Source organism: Macadamia integrifolia, unplaced genomic scaffold (assembly GCF_013358625.1).
Source record: "Macadamia integrifolia cultivar HAES 741 unplaced genomic scaffold, SCU_Mint_v3 scaffold319, whole genome shotgun sequence".
Classification (NCBI taxonomy): Eukaryota; Viridiplantae; Streptophyta; class Magnoliopsida; order Proteales; family Proteaceae; genus Macadamia; species Macadamia integrifolia.
Genome location: NW_024869281.1, coordinates 289,266 through 302,424, shown reverse-complemented (window position 1 = coordinate 302,424; position 13,159 = coordinate 289,266). Strand labels below are relative to the sequence as shown.

The 13,159-nt window shown below is 38.1% G+C and overlaps 1 protein-coding gene and 1 long non-coding RNA gene across 4 annotated transcripts in view; one reads left to right on the top strand and one right to left on the bottom strand.

Moving 5' to 3' along the window:
- Positions 1–2,964: 2,964 nt before the first annotated feature.
- Positions 2,965–4,040, top strand: LOC122067881. Its single transcript, XR_006136903.1, has 2 exons — positions 2,965–3,418; positions 3,527–4,040. It is a non-coding gene; the product is annotated as an uncharacterized LOC122067881 (long non-coding RNA).
- A 2,716-nt stretch (positions 4,041–6,756) lies between these two features.
- The window catches only part of LOC122067879 (peptidyl-prolyl cis-trans isomerase FKBP43-like), a 31,500-nt gene continuing 25,097 nt past the window's right edge, over positions 6,757–13,159 (bottom strand). For 2 of the 3 annotated variants that reach the window (XM_042631719.1, XM_042631720.1), the window contains exons 6-11: positions 10,969–11,320; positions 10,581–10,868; positions 10,259–10,432; positions 8,303–8,473; positions 8,009–8,179; positions 6,757–7,151 (exon numbers count right to left, since the gene is read on the bottom strand). In XM_042631719.1, the coding sequence (XP_042487653.1) occupies positions 7,022–7,151; positions 8,009–8,179; positions 8,303–8,473; positions 10,259–10,432; positions 10,581–10,868; positions 10,969–11,320 (1,286 nt within the window). In that variant the 3' untranslated portion in view covers positions 6,757–7,021. The remainder of the gene's footprint in view (positions 7,152–8,008; positions 8,180–8,302; positions 8,474–10,258; positions 10,433–10,580; positions 10,869–10,968; positions 11,321–13,159) is intronic. The other variant, XM_042631722.1, reaches the window with a different exon arrangement.

Genomic DNA, 13,159 nt, shown 5'->3' with positions numbered 1-13,159 from the left:
GGAAGTAAATAGAAAAAAGTATAGGAAAATCATGGGCTACACTCTCTCCTCCACCTCACAATTGTGGGCCCCCCAAACCATAATCGTTGGTCTCTCTCCCTATTTCTCTATAAATAAATAAAAAATGTTGAAGGGGAGAGGATGGCTGATTATTATTTTTTGTGCTCTCTTTTTTCTCTTCTTATGCGCATTTCTATTTTTAGGGTTTTATCGCTTTCTCTAGTTCTCTTCTCTAGTTTTAGTCTCTTTTTATTTCTTCTTACTTTTTTGTTAAACACTTTTGTAATAGAGTTTTAATTAATGAACGCAAGTTTTCTTTAATGTTTATGGTTTATGGTATTGTAATTTTAATTCTCTAGTTCAAGGTTTAGAACTAGGTGACAAGATCCAAGCTTTGAAGCATCTCTGTTCAAGTTCAAGTTTCTCTTTCAGATTTATTTTCTCTAGTACTAGTAATTTTATATTTGGTTTATTCCAAATCTAGTTTTAGTATTGGTAATATTTCAAATCTCAGTCAAGTTTTCAAGTTCAAGTAAGTAGGCTTCTCATAAGTCTTCTCTCCCCCCTTTCATTCCCTCTCCTGACTACCCTTTTCTTCTTAACTTAGGTTTTTTATTTCATTCTTTACTTTATTCCTTTCCCTTTCCCCTAAAGTTCATGGTTAGATTATGCATTAGCTTTGCCCCTCTCTAGCCATGGAACCATCCTTTTGTTTTTATTATTTATATTGCATCCCTTCCCCTAAAGCCAAGTAGAAAAGCCCTTGTAAGAGTACTCTCTGGTCAAGTAGTGAAGCTCATATTATTTATGGTGCATCCCTCAGGCTAAGTAGAGATACCTACTTGTGTGCCTCTCTCTAGCTTTATTCCCTTTTATTTTACTTATTTACTTTTCAGCACTTTTACTTTCAGTTATTTTCTTTTTTTGCGTGGTGTGAATATTTAAATTCCTAGATGATGAATGGTTAGGGTTAGATGTGAATGGTTAGGTCGTTCAATTGTTATTGCAATTTCAATTTCAATTTCCCTAGATGTGTTGGTTAGGACGATTTTAGATGCATTTGTGTTAGGGCGTAGTTAGAAGTAGATCACCATAATCTATCGTTACACTTTTGCATTACTAAAAGAAGCTCAAAATAAAGTGGCTACTCTCCTTGTGTTCGACCCGTTAGCTACACTGATCCGTATACTTGCAGTTACTTTTAAAATTCAAACAGTAGGCTGACTGGGTTGGGAATCCAGTGCCGCATACCTTGGTCTATTTTGAGGCAGGGTGTGACACCAATAAACTTAACAGGGTGTGAAAATCGTATGCAGACACTGCACCAATGCAATGAGCATTTGAGTGGCTGGAAGTCCCTTGGGGCAGGGGCCCAAATGCTCTCAGTCGTCCGATGCTCACTGCACCTCACCGCTAGCTATAGAGGAGGATGTGGACTCCTTTAACAATGGGGTAAGAGACTAGTGGGAGACGACCAATAATGAGTACGAACATCTGCATAACTTTTTTGTAGAATCTAAAAGTTTCGGAGAAAGAGAGCTCACTTTGGGCTGAATCTTGTACTTATCGATTTTCTTGGATTACTTCAGTTCCATGAAGACTAGTGGCAAAGGAGCCAAAGAGAAGATACAGAACAAGAAAAGAATGTTGTGACAGTAGAGGTAGTAATCCAATTTCTCGGCTGAGTAATTGTACCATTGCTTCTTGTTGAATGTCAGCTCTCTGAAGAATGCTACCTCTGCTTCTTGTATGGTTTGATACAATAGCATTGTCGATTCCCTTGATCCTTACTCCTCTTGCAGGCAAGGAGATCTCTTGCAAAAAAGAGATCAATCCAACCAAGACGAATAAGAAGAAGACATTCCAAGAAAGGGAGAGAGAGAAAGAGGATTTCGGCCAAGAGGAGGTGGAGAGTGTTAAGGTTGGAGAAAGGGGAAATAGGTTTCAACCAAAGTAAAGAAAATAAAGAAGGGTTTGGGGATTAGGTTCAACCAGATCTAGTTAGGAGTATGAAGAAGAAGATGGAGTTCAACCAGATGAGGAGAGTGGCGACTGGGATCTATTATAATGGAGAAGAAGGTGGAGATGTAGGATTTATCCATAAGATTTATCCCTAACATAAATATATTATTAATTAATTAAATCTCTCATTATTTTATGGACTATATTTTGACTAAGTCACGAGAGACTCCACCTCCTATCTTGTAGGTGGTTGCGATAGAGTGAGATACTCCACTCTCCAGCCTCCCATCTCTCTAGTCGTTATGGGAGGCTAGAGAGTGTCTATATAATAAGAAGACTTAGGTCCTCCCTCTACCATACGTAATTCATACATTCCCATTGTTATGTGAGTTTAGCTGAGAAGGTGAGGAGGGAGAAACCAATCTCCAATAAAGGCTCAAAGCTAAAGTTGCAGTCATCTCAATTAGAAAGGCATCTATGGCTTCTTTAAACTCCGTTGGTATCCATCTCTCGTCAATGAAAGGTATACAATCCATCCCTGTACAAACTTGGTGCTTGATTAGTTGTTTAGGGGCAAGATCATGGAATTTAGGAATGTAATAATTCCTTTAATGGAATCAAAGCATATGTTAATCCAATAAACTATTGAATCAACTCTTAATAAGAAGGATCAATTATTATAGTTTACATAGTTGTTAATGGGACTTCCATAGCCATATTGTTAAGGAGACTCCTATATTGATAATGGGACTCACACCATAATGGGATTCACAGCACATTGATAATGGGACTCCCATATTGTTAATGGGACTCTCATATTAAAAATGAGATTTAATTATATTTAATTGGAACAAGATTTTTCTTGGAATGGGTTAATTTGTTTATATTAATATTTTTTTTTCCCTCTCTGTTCATTACTTTGGAAAAGAAATGAGAAAATTCTATTAAATATTCTCCAAGATATTATGAGAAATATTTGTAATAGACATAAGCCCATGACTTCATGTGTATCACTTAAATTTTAAAACAATTGGGTTGGGCTATGGCCCATTATGTTGTTTCATTTAAAACACTTAGCCCAAAACCCATTTAATTAAATTTCTTAATTATAATATAATGCCCCACATTATATAAAAGGGAGGAGAGTAAAATGGGATTTCAACTTTTGGGATCCCATTCTCCTTCTCCTCTTTTGGCTCTCTCTCTCCACTTCTTTATCTTTCTTCTTCTCTTTTCTTCACACCAGTGTTGAACTCTAATTCCTGCACAAGGAAAAAAAAAAGTTAGAAGTTGCACTATTGAAGGAAAGAGAAGGGCTATTAGATAGTCAATTGAAACTTATGAAGTTTCGAAAGCTCCGTAAACTGCACAGGCTGCACACTTGGGATTCAAAACTTAGATTGTTGGTCTGAGAAAGAACCATTATATGGAGGAGGAGCTTCGCTTGTGACTCTTTGTAAGTATTGTTCTCATTATTTTGAATTATTTATCATACTTGTTTGGTTTTAATGATATGGAAAACGACTCGAATTGATCCGAAATTCTGCTGTGCATGTTGGGTTAGGTTGGAAAAGTCTTGTTTCCAACAAGAAGATGGGTTGATCGGTTTCAACCAAAGAGAAGTGAAGAAGAAGGTGGGTAGTGAGGGAAGGTTTCGGCCAAGCTGCAGGTTTTGGCCAAGGAAGGAGAAAGTGGTGGCAGCGGCTGGTTCTAGTTTGGATTAGCGGAAGAAGAGCAAAAGAAGGGATAGAGATGAATTTTGGCCAAGGGAAAAGAAGAGGAAAAAGAAAGGGGGATGTTTGCTGGTTCGGTAAAGGAGAAGAAGAAGAAGAGGAGTGGAGAAGGTTCAGCCATGGAGAAGAAGGGTTGAGGGAAAGAGAAGATGAGAGTAGTTTCAGTTAAGGGAGGAGAGTGGCGGCTGGTTTTAGGGAGAAGGAGATACGAATGGGATTAATGTTAGGGTTAGAGATGGATTGGGGATCCTAATCTAATGGACCACATTTGGAAAGAAAAAAAATTATCAATTGAAAAAAAAAAAAAAACAAAAAAACACACTACTAAACCAAATTAAATTGAATCTTCTAATTGAACCTATTAAGCCAAATTAAATAATTGAGCCAATTAAAGCAAATAGATTAACCTAAACCAAATTAAATCGAATTAACTAAACTGAACCTATTAAACCAAACTAAACCAAATTAAATTGAAATTACTAATTCAACTCAAACCAAATAGATTAACCACTAAACTAGTCAAGTCTACATGACATTAAATAAGTATTAATCTACCACTAAATCAAGAAAGAGAAGAAAGTTACCTACTAATCCAGCTTTAATAAAAAAATAAAAAAGAAGAGATAACCCTTAAGCTTCAAGCCTCAAATTCGAATCAAATCGATCAGGACTAATCTCTCATCTCAAGGAATGATTAGCACATTGAAATGTTAGATTTCGAGAAATTTTAGTTTTAAGGAGAGGAGGTCAATTAAAACCTTGATGGGGCCATCATTTCTCCCATTTTTTCAACATTTTTCCTTCCCTTGAGAAGAGGGAATGATTTATATTTATAGTCTTAGAAATATGGACAAGCGTCTCTTGTTTCTAATGTGAGACTAAGAAAAATAGAGATGTTTGTGCAAAAATTTGTGCTTTTGGACGAGGGATGTTGGGTACCACATGATGATACTCCCAGATCGCTTGAAATGAAATCTAAACATTGATTTTTGGGTCAACTTCTAAAGGTCATATCTTTCAAACTACCAGTCGAAATCCTACGTGTAATATGTTGTTAGAAATCTCGTATCGAGCATTGTCCAATGATGTGAGCCACGAGTGCTATCTCTGCTCGGAAACCTGTCATAAACACATGTAAAATAATGATCCTAATCATGCAGTAAAAGGTGGGATTGGGGGTCGATTCGCATCATTCTCGCATCAAAGATTAGTGTCTGATTCAAGGGGACAAACAACACTAATCCACCACGTCAAACTTCACTTTTGAAAATGTTTTCTTTTAAAAGCTTATAGGGGCAAAATGATAATTTCAAATCCTAAGCTCAAAATTTCTCCAAGCCCATAACATTTAGTTTTTTATTCTTCTTGTGTCATCATCGCCGGAGGGGGGGGGGTGGCAAAATTAGGTGTCTACAACCACCCTTAGTGGTCAGCATATGAACGGCACTAGCAGATCATTAACTCAATACCTATGCTGATCAGGGCACCACTGTGTCACGACCGAATGTAGGGCTGAATCTCCCTCCCGAGATTCCCTCGCCTCCAACTTAGTGAATCTTATGGCTTTAAGCTCACAAAAGCAATCTCCAAGAGATCCATCCAATCATAGACTCTCAACCAAACAAGGCAGTACTTGCCTAATAGGATTCTCACAAGAGATTTCCTACCACGTCTAGAAGACCTACCAAATTGGGACTCTCTCAGACCGCCTCCATCCATTCATCACCTATAAATACCAAGGTAAGACTCTCCGATAAGGGGGTTGAACATTTTTTACACTTGTATTCTCTAGTGTCTGTTGCAAAGGAGATCCAATTTAGTCATCAGAGAGTTTCCAATCGACTCCATTCGGCACTCTTCCCTGGCTGTCTTCTCGTGGAGATCATCTAAAGCGCTTGTGACGAGTTCTGGACGCAACATGACTCAAAAACTCCCATAAAAAATAAGGAGTTGTGCAACCAGGCCTGGTTAATTCTAGAATTTCAGGTTTTGGAAACGGAAGGCGCAGGGGTTAGATCTTATGTTGATTTGGTGAACAATCCACAAGGAAACCTTTCAGAAGATTGAGGTCGAACTCCATCGAGCAATGTTGGATCGATAAAACACAATGTGGATTTGGATGGCAATGGTTATGTATCCACTAATTACGACGGGCCAGCCAAATAAAATACAAAGTACTGGAAAAGGCTCCCGGTGAGGAAAGAGATTTATCTTGAATCTGATTGGAAGGAGACAGATGAGCATGAAGAGGGAGGAGCCAGGATATGATCCGTACGAAGGCCTAGAAGGCCTGCTGCCCAAATACGTTTAGAGAAGGGATATGCTATGAGCAGATGCCAATCAATTTCACTGTGAATGACAACACGGCTTGCATCCAAGAACAAGAACTTGGTGAATCGGTCTTTGGTAACCAACCCATCATGGAGTAATTTCCACATGAAGTAATGAAAACTGGGGGGCATTTTGGTTTTCCACAATAGCCGCCATAGGCCAAGGGAGGGTGAAGAACTAGAATCATTAGAAGCATAGGGAGAGATTCAAGAATCTCGCCGCGGTTCGTAGTCTCAGGTCTCAATTCACTGAAAATTAACAAATGAGGAAATCATGAGTGGTTGTGCAAACCATTTGGACAATTGAACTGGGCAAATTGACCATGCAATTGTCAAGCATCAGGACAATGGTCCAACAAATGATCCCCCACCCAGTCCTCTTTCTTTTTTTCTTTCCCCTTTCCAGATTGCTTTCAGAAGTCTGAACACCTTATAATTAGGAAGGCCTAGGATTTAAAACCCCTAATCAACCTAAAAATTGGGATCTGCAACAAGCAAAAAATTTCACATCTGTGCTTTTTTGGAAATTTTATTTGAAATGCCAGTAAATTTTTCTACGAGAGAAGTTTCATTGATTTCCTGTTACTTTACTGACTAAAAGGAATAAATGACCCGAAAAAAACGAAGTTCCACGTGCATTTATGGCCAATTCGATAGAGGCCCCAATACTAATTTGAATTGACCAATTCCATCGATTCCTAAAACCATGAAAGAAGCACAGGTATACGGAATTAGAACAAAAAATTAATTGTTTTTTGCATTCTGCAAAACCAGTTCAGTATTTTACGGTGTAGCCATAAAAGACAACAAAGTTTCTTACCGAAAGAAGTAATAAAACTATCATAATCCCTATAAAGTCTTCACAAAAATTGAAAGCAAAAGAAAATTAGTTCATCTTTTGGAGGGAAGGGCATCTTTTCATAAGGCAATGCCCCTACTTGGTTTACGACTGACCTGTTCCAATCTCTAATATGATCTTCATTGCCCTTTTTACCTTTAATTGTCGTTGCTAGCACCTGGACGTGGAGTTGTATCATTTTCATACGACTTGCTTTTTCCCTTTTTCTTCCTCTTGATTCTGATTTCAATTTCATCGTCAACCTTGCCCACATATAAGCCATGAATCCTGCACAAGAGATCAAATATATCAACGTTCCTAAGAGACGGCTTCAAGATTCGGTATCTACAATTCAATAGTTAACATAAGAAATATTAAACGAAACCCACTCTACAATACAACATGGTACCAATCACTAATACATCTATAACCTATGCAACTGAAATAGACTCGGCCTTTCCCAACTAAATGGGATGGGCACAGATCCTGTTTCACCAGTCAACAATAAAGGCCCATTTTTACATTGCTTGTATGGAATATTGATTTTCTTTTTTCTTTACTTTTTTTTAAATGGAGAAAGAGAGAGAGAGAGAGAAAGAGAGAGAGAGAGAGAGAGAGATACACTAATTTATGACTAGTCATTTGGTAGGTTTGTCTTTGACTCATGAATATGGTCTGGAAGATGAAGCACAAAATTCTCAACAAGAGGATCCTCTGTTGATTCTTGGTCTGGAAGATGAAGTACAAAATTCTCCACAAGAGGATCCTTCGTGGGGACTAGATTACTGTCATTATACACACTGGATTCACATTTGTTCATCTGTGCCTGACTTTTTCTTTTTCACCTTCCCAATATTTTGGGGGAATGAAGAATCAACCACTGCTTGGATCCATGTAGCCAACCTCATTAAGTAGGGACAAGGCTTTGTTGTTGTTGTTGTGAAGAATCAACCACAGCCCTGCTGACTAATACATTCCAATTTATGTAAAAGAATAAGAATCAAGAGTTCTAAGAGAAAGCTGCAACTTTTATAAGGGAATTATCTCATCCATGATCATTAGGCATTCATGTTTGTGAGAGCATCTGAGAGAAACAACATGAGCATGCACATCAAGAGAAATAGGGAGGGTAGGAAGGTACTCACTTCTCATTTTGCAGATCTGCATTTGATTTCTGATCATTATGAACTTGTTGATCATGTCCCACGCTCTCAAGACAAGGACCCTTTGATTGAAGAGGTTCACTAACATCATCCCCAGTTGTTGTGGTTTTCTTTTTAGCACTCTTCTTTTTCTTATGCTTCTTTAGCTTTTCACTGTTCCCATTAACAAAAGAATCAGTTATTATAGTTCAAGATATCCCTAGCAGCCAACGGAAAACTAGTAAGAGAAAATAAATATTGCAAAGGGGGAGGGGGGGGGGGGGGAGGGGAAGCTACTTTTCGTCTCGTGGATGTGCACTGAATTCTTGAACGTCACTGACAATTGGATTGATTTTCAAGTTATCAAGAGAAGGCTCCTTTAGTTGAAGGGGTTTACTGCCATCATCCTCACTGGTCATATGTTCATTTTTATCACCCTTCTTCTTCTTCTTCTTCTTTAGCTTCCCACTATTCACAGAGACAGGAGAATAAATTACTACTGGTTAATCTAAGATGATGAGAAAGGAAACTTTGAAACATGAGAAAATAACATAGATCTTCATCTAAGGTAATAACAACGCATCCCAATTGATAAGAAAAATATCAAAAAGAGAGATGACATGATCTAGATAAGTCACTTGGGCTTACTTTATTGCAAATAAGCCCTGGGTTGTGTTATATATGTGTTGGGCCTTTGATCCTATGGGTTTTCTTTGAAATGGACCACTTTAATGGGCCTAAAATATGGGTAGAAGGTAGAAAAACGGGATTTAATTCATTAGTTTAATTAGTTGCTATTTAATTCAATAAAGGCCCATCAGGCCATTGGTCGGGTGTAAAATCCTATATGGACTATTAGTTAGTTAGTTCTACTCCATGTTGGAGTCATAAAGTTAAGTCCTAGTCCTATTTTGAATTCCTAGTTGTAGTAGGAGTGTCTAGTCCTATTAGGAAACTAGCTCCTAAGTAGTTTGATTGCTATTCTGCCTTCTATAAATGAATTATGAGCCTATGTACTCATAATTGGAGATTTGAATGAATGAATTATTGAGTGATTACTCTTTAGCTAAAAAAACTGTTATTGAGAGGTGAGATGCCTAAACCTTTGAGGGGTGTGATATCCAAAACCTGAGGGGTGAGATACCCATTCCTTTATTCTCTTTCACCCTTCTCAACCCTCCATCGATTCTTCTTTTTCTATTTTTATTTTCTATTTATTGTTATTAGAAGTTCAGACCTGTTAAAGCATACAAAATCAGAATCAGCCAGCCAAAGAGTTCTTGTTCTTGAAGCCAATTGACCCTCATTGCTACCCAAGTTTGAGATCTGATCTACAGATCCTTTGGAGGACTGGTTCTAAACTCTAAGAAGATCAATCGATCCTCTCTTGAAGGTTATCTGAAGAAGACAAGTTGATGTTCCTGCAGAATTCTTCACATTCTCTCTCTTAGGTCTGAAAATCAAGAAAGTGCGCAACTCCATAACCAGCCGTCAGAAGCCCTTCATATTTGGGGGTTTTTGTGCCCTCCCTAGGGACTATCTACACCCAAAAGTACAGCTCAATCGGACTCCCACAGACCTGTCCGCACCTTTCTCCAGCTCTACAGGTCTTTCTCTCTCTTATCGGGTTGGGTTTTGGGCTTGTTTTGCTCCTATATGGGTATAGTATCCTTGGGGGTTTATTTGATGGTATTATTTCTTTGTTTCTTGCTCCTATTTGTATTGTTTGGGGTTATAAATTGCGGAGTTAGTTACTTGTAATCTACTCCTGCATTATGACAGGGTAAGCTTCTCATCTCTGACACATGTAATTAGTGCGCGTATGTGTGTGTAAGTCATAGTTTCTCATCTCTGACACATGTAATTAGTGCGCGTATGTGTGTGTAAGTCGTAGTTGTCAAGGCATTTCCTAGGACCCACCTAGGCATCCATGCACCTTCTTCTATCCATGGCCCAACTTGGATGCCTAGGTTCCTTAAGGCTTTGTGACAGCATGTCTTTAATCTATCAGTCATTTGACATTCAATAATATACTTGTATTATACCCTATGCATTGTTTGTTATGGATTGGTTTTCCATTTGGTCATTATTAACATAGTCATACCATAATGGCTTCTGTATAGCTATATTACATATATCCTGCATGCCTAGGGGGCCTAGGTGCCCCTCCAATGCCTTGGGTTGCCTAGTATCCTCAACAACTATAAAGAATGTTTCTGCGACTCAAAGAAAGCAGAGGCAAAAACTACTCACGTCTGATCTTCTAGATTTGCATTGAATTCTTGGACACTACTATTGATTCGATCAAGTTCCTTGATTTGAAGATAAGGCTCTTTTGATTCAAGATCCTCATGGTCATCCTCCTCGGTGCTTGTGTGTTTGCGTTCATTGACCTTCTCTTTCTTCTTCTTTGGCTTCTCACTATCCCTGATGATATGAGAATCAATTACTCTCCTGTGCAACTCAACATACAGAAGGAAAAGAACAATTGCGGAGAAAGAGTACCTCAAAACAAAACAATAAAAACAACCCGAAACTAAATAGAAATAAAATAAAATAAAAATTAGAACCTCACATGTCATCAATAAGGAACTCTCTATTAAGTTCATCTCTAATAGTTAGCTCATTGTCCATGTTTTTAATCTCTAACTCCTTGCAATGCCCATTCCCTTTATAGATGTCACTCTTGGAGTTGCCCGTAGGTTGATCATGGTCCATGCACATACTATAATCAAGGTTCTTTTCCTGGCCAACAATTTCTTTCTTTTTCCTTTTTTTCTCCTTTGGTGTCTCATTGACTTCATTGTCATCATCAACAGATGGTACAGAAGGATTAGAAGGCTGGTCCAGTTTCCTGCTTATACTAGTCAAAGGAAACAGTTAGCACGAAGGCAAACAAATAATACCATCTTTAAACAATTACTGTAAGCAAAAAAGCAGTATTTATTACACCAGGCTCTGACCTTTCCCCTATGACAGTTTGAATCTTTCTTTTTGAGCACATAGCTCTACTGCCATCATCTTCCGACTGCTCTTGTTTGCCATCTTCAGCTGTCTTTGTAATTGATTCTTTCACTACTTTCTCATTTTTAACAATTTTTTTTCTTTTGAACAATGAAGATATTACGCATGTATCTTCTTCTTCACTATCTAAATTCAAATCAGCAGATTCCTTCATGGTTGTCTGCCGCTGGGAGGCATCCTTTTCCTCATCAGAGTCGCTTACTTGATACTTTTTCTTAAGACGCTTGCGTCTAGGATTACACTTTTCTTTCCTTCCAGGAGTAGATTGTGGGGATAAATGGAAGTGTTCATCTAAAATTAGAATATAATAAAAAAATTGTGATCAGCACAATCCATCAATGACCCTAAACACCCCCCAGAGAAAAAAAGGCACAATCTATACGTGAGAGATGTAAACTATCAACAAATAAAAAGACTCAAATAAAGTCATTCATACAGCAACCAATCCCAACTGTAAGTAAAACCACTCCAATCTATCCTGGCATTCTTTACACAAAGTATCCTGATTGGTAAATTACTCGTAAAAATTGGCACAAATTATTGCAGAGACTATAGGACTATAATAAAAAACACTTTCCACTCTTTCCATAGCCGCCAAACCACTGCATAGGGCTCCATCCACAGTACCTTTTTCTTTGAAGGGACTCTCTCTCCTGAATATCAAGCTTACCTACGATTCCCAAACAACTTGTATAGATCCGAAACTGAAATAACCTAGAGGGGGGTAAATAGGTTATACTAGCGGAATTTTAATTCTTTTCGAGATTAGCCCAAATATGATTGCAAATAAAAAAATGCGGAATGAAAGTAAATGATTCACAATCACACGACACAAGAATTTATAGTGGTTCAACTCAATCAAGTCTAGTTCACTCCCTACAAGAATCCTCTTGTAAGATATTCCACTAGTTCTCCCTTTCAGTACAGTAGGTAGGGTAGAAAACCTTTACAATATTTTCAGGATAAGAGAATCCGTACAAATCTCCTTTACAAGTAGTGAAATACCTTTACAATCCCATTTCACGGTAGAAAGGCACCAAAACTCTTTTAAGGATAAGAGGATCCTTACACAACCCTAAGTACAGTCTAGGAAGATGTAAAACAGTAAATGAGAGAGTGGAATAAGAGGGTTACCTCCGGTGTGGTGTAATGAACGAGTATGAGATGTATAAATGCACCTTATAAGTCTTCTCTTTGTACTTGACTTGCACAGTGAGAATATGTAGAAGACTTGATGAAGACTTGAGCTTTTTCTTCTTGAAAAGTGAGAACCAAATTGCTCAAGTGATGTAGATTGCTTTTGACTCTTAAAGCTCTTTTGAATGTTCTCTAATACTTAGGAATAGTTTCTTGTTCATTAAGAACATTTAGGTATTTATAGGAGAGATTAAGAGAGCTTTTTAGGCAGGAAATCAGGTCATAACGGTCATATATCGGCCATGTCAGGTGGTCGACCAAATGTGACCGTTAGAGCCAAAAAAATAGCCATTGGGGTGATTCTGGGCTTCGCTGGTCGACCAGGACTTTTGGCCGGTTGACCGTCTATGGTCTCTGATTGTGCCGGTCAACCAGGGGTCTGGGCCGCTCGACCACCCTTGACAAGGGCAGTTTTGGTAGACTGAACAGTCATCAGTAAATCGACCATAACTTAACGGTCTGACCTTGGATTGACCTAAAACTAGTTGCATTGGAATTATGACTCGATTTCCTACAACTTTTGTGAAGGATCCAACTCCTGATACTAACATTTTGAATACCCAAAATGCCCTTGATTCAGGTTCAAGTGTTTTTCACAGAAAACACAAGTCTTGGTATTCTATCATGTTCACCTCCACCTATGGTCAATATAACATGATGAAATGCAATGTATAAGTGCGTGCACAATATAAATCAAGATGGTAAAAGTTACATGACATGGACAACTCTATCCTAGAGGTCTTTGTCTTATCTTGATACTTGATCTTAATGCTCCCACTCTTAATACTTCATCTTCATGTCTTGTTACTGGAGTTCTTGACTTGACGTCTCCAAGTAGCTTTGAGTCTTCTTCTTCTTGCTAAATCACACTTAGTAGAATGTTAAGATTACGGATTTGTTTGTTATTACCAAAACACAAATAGGAGTGTGGGC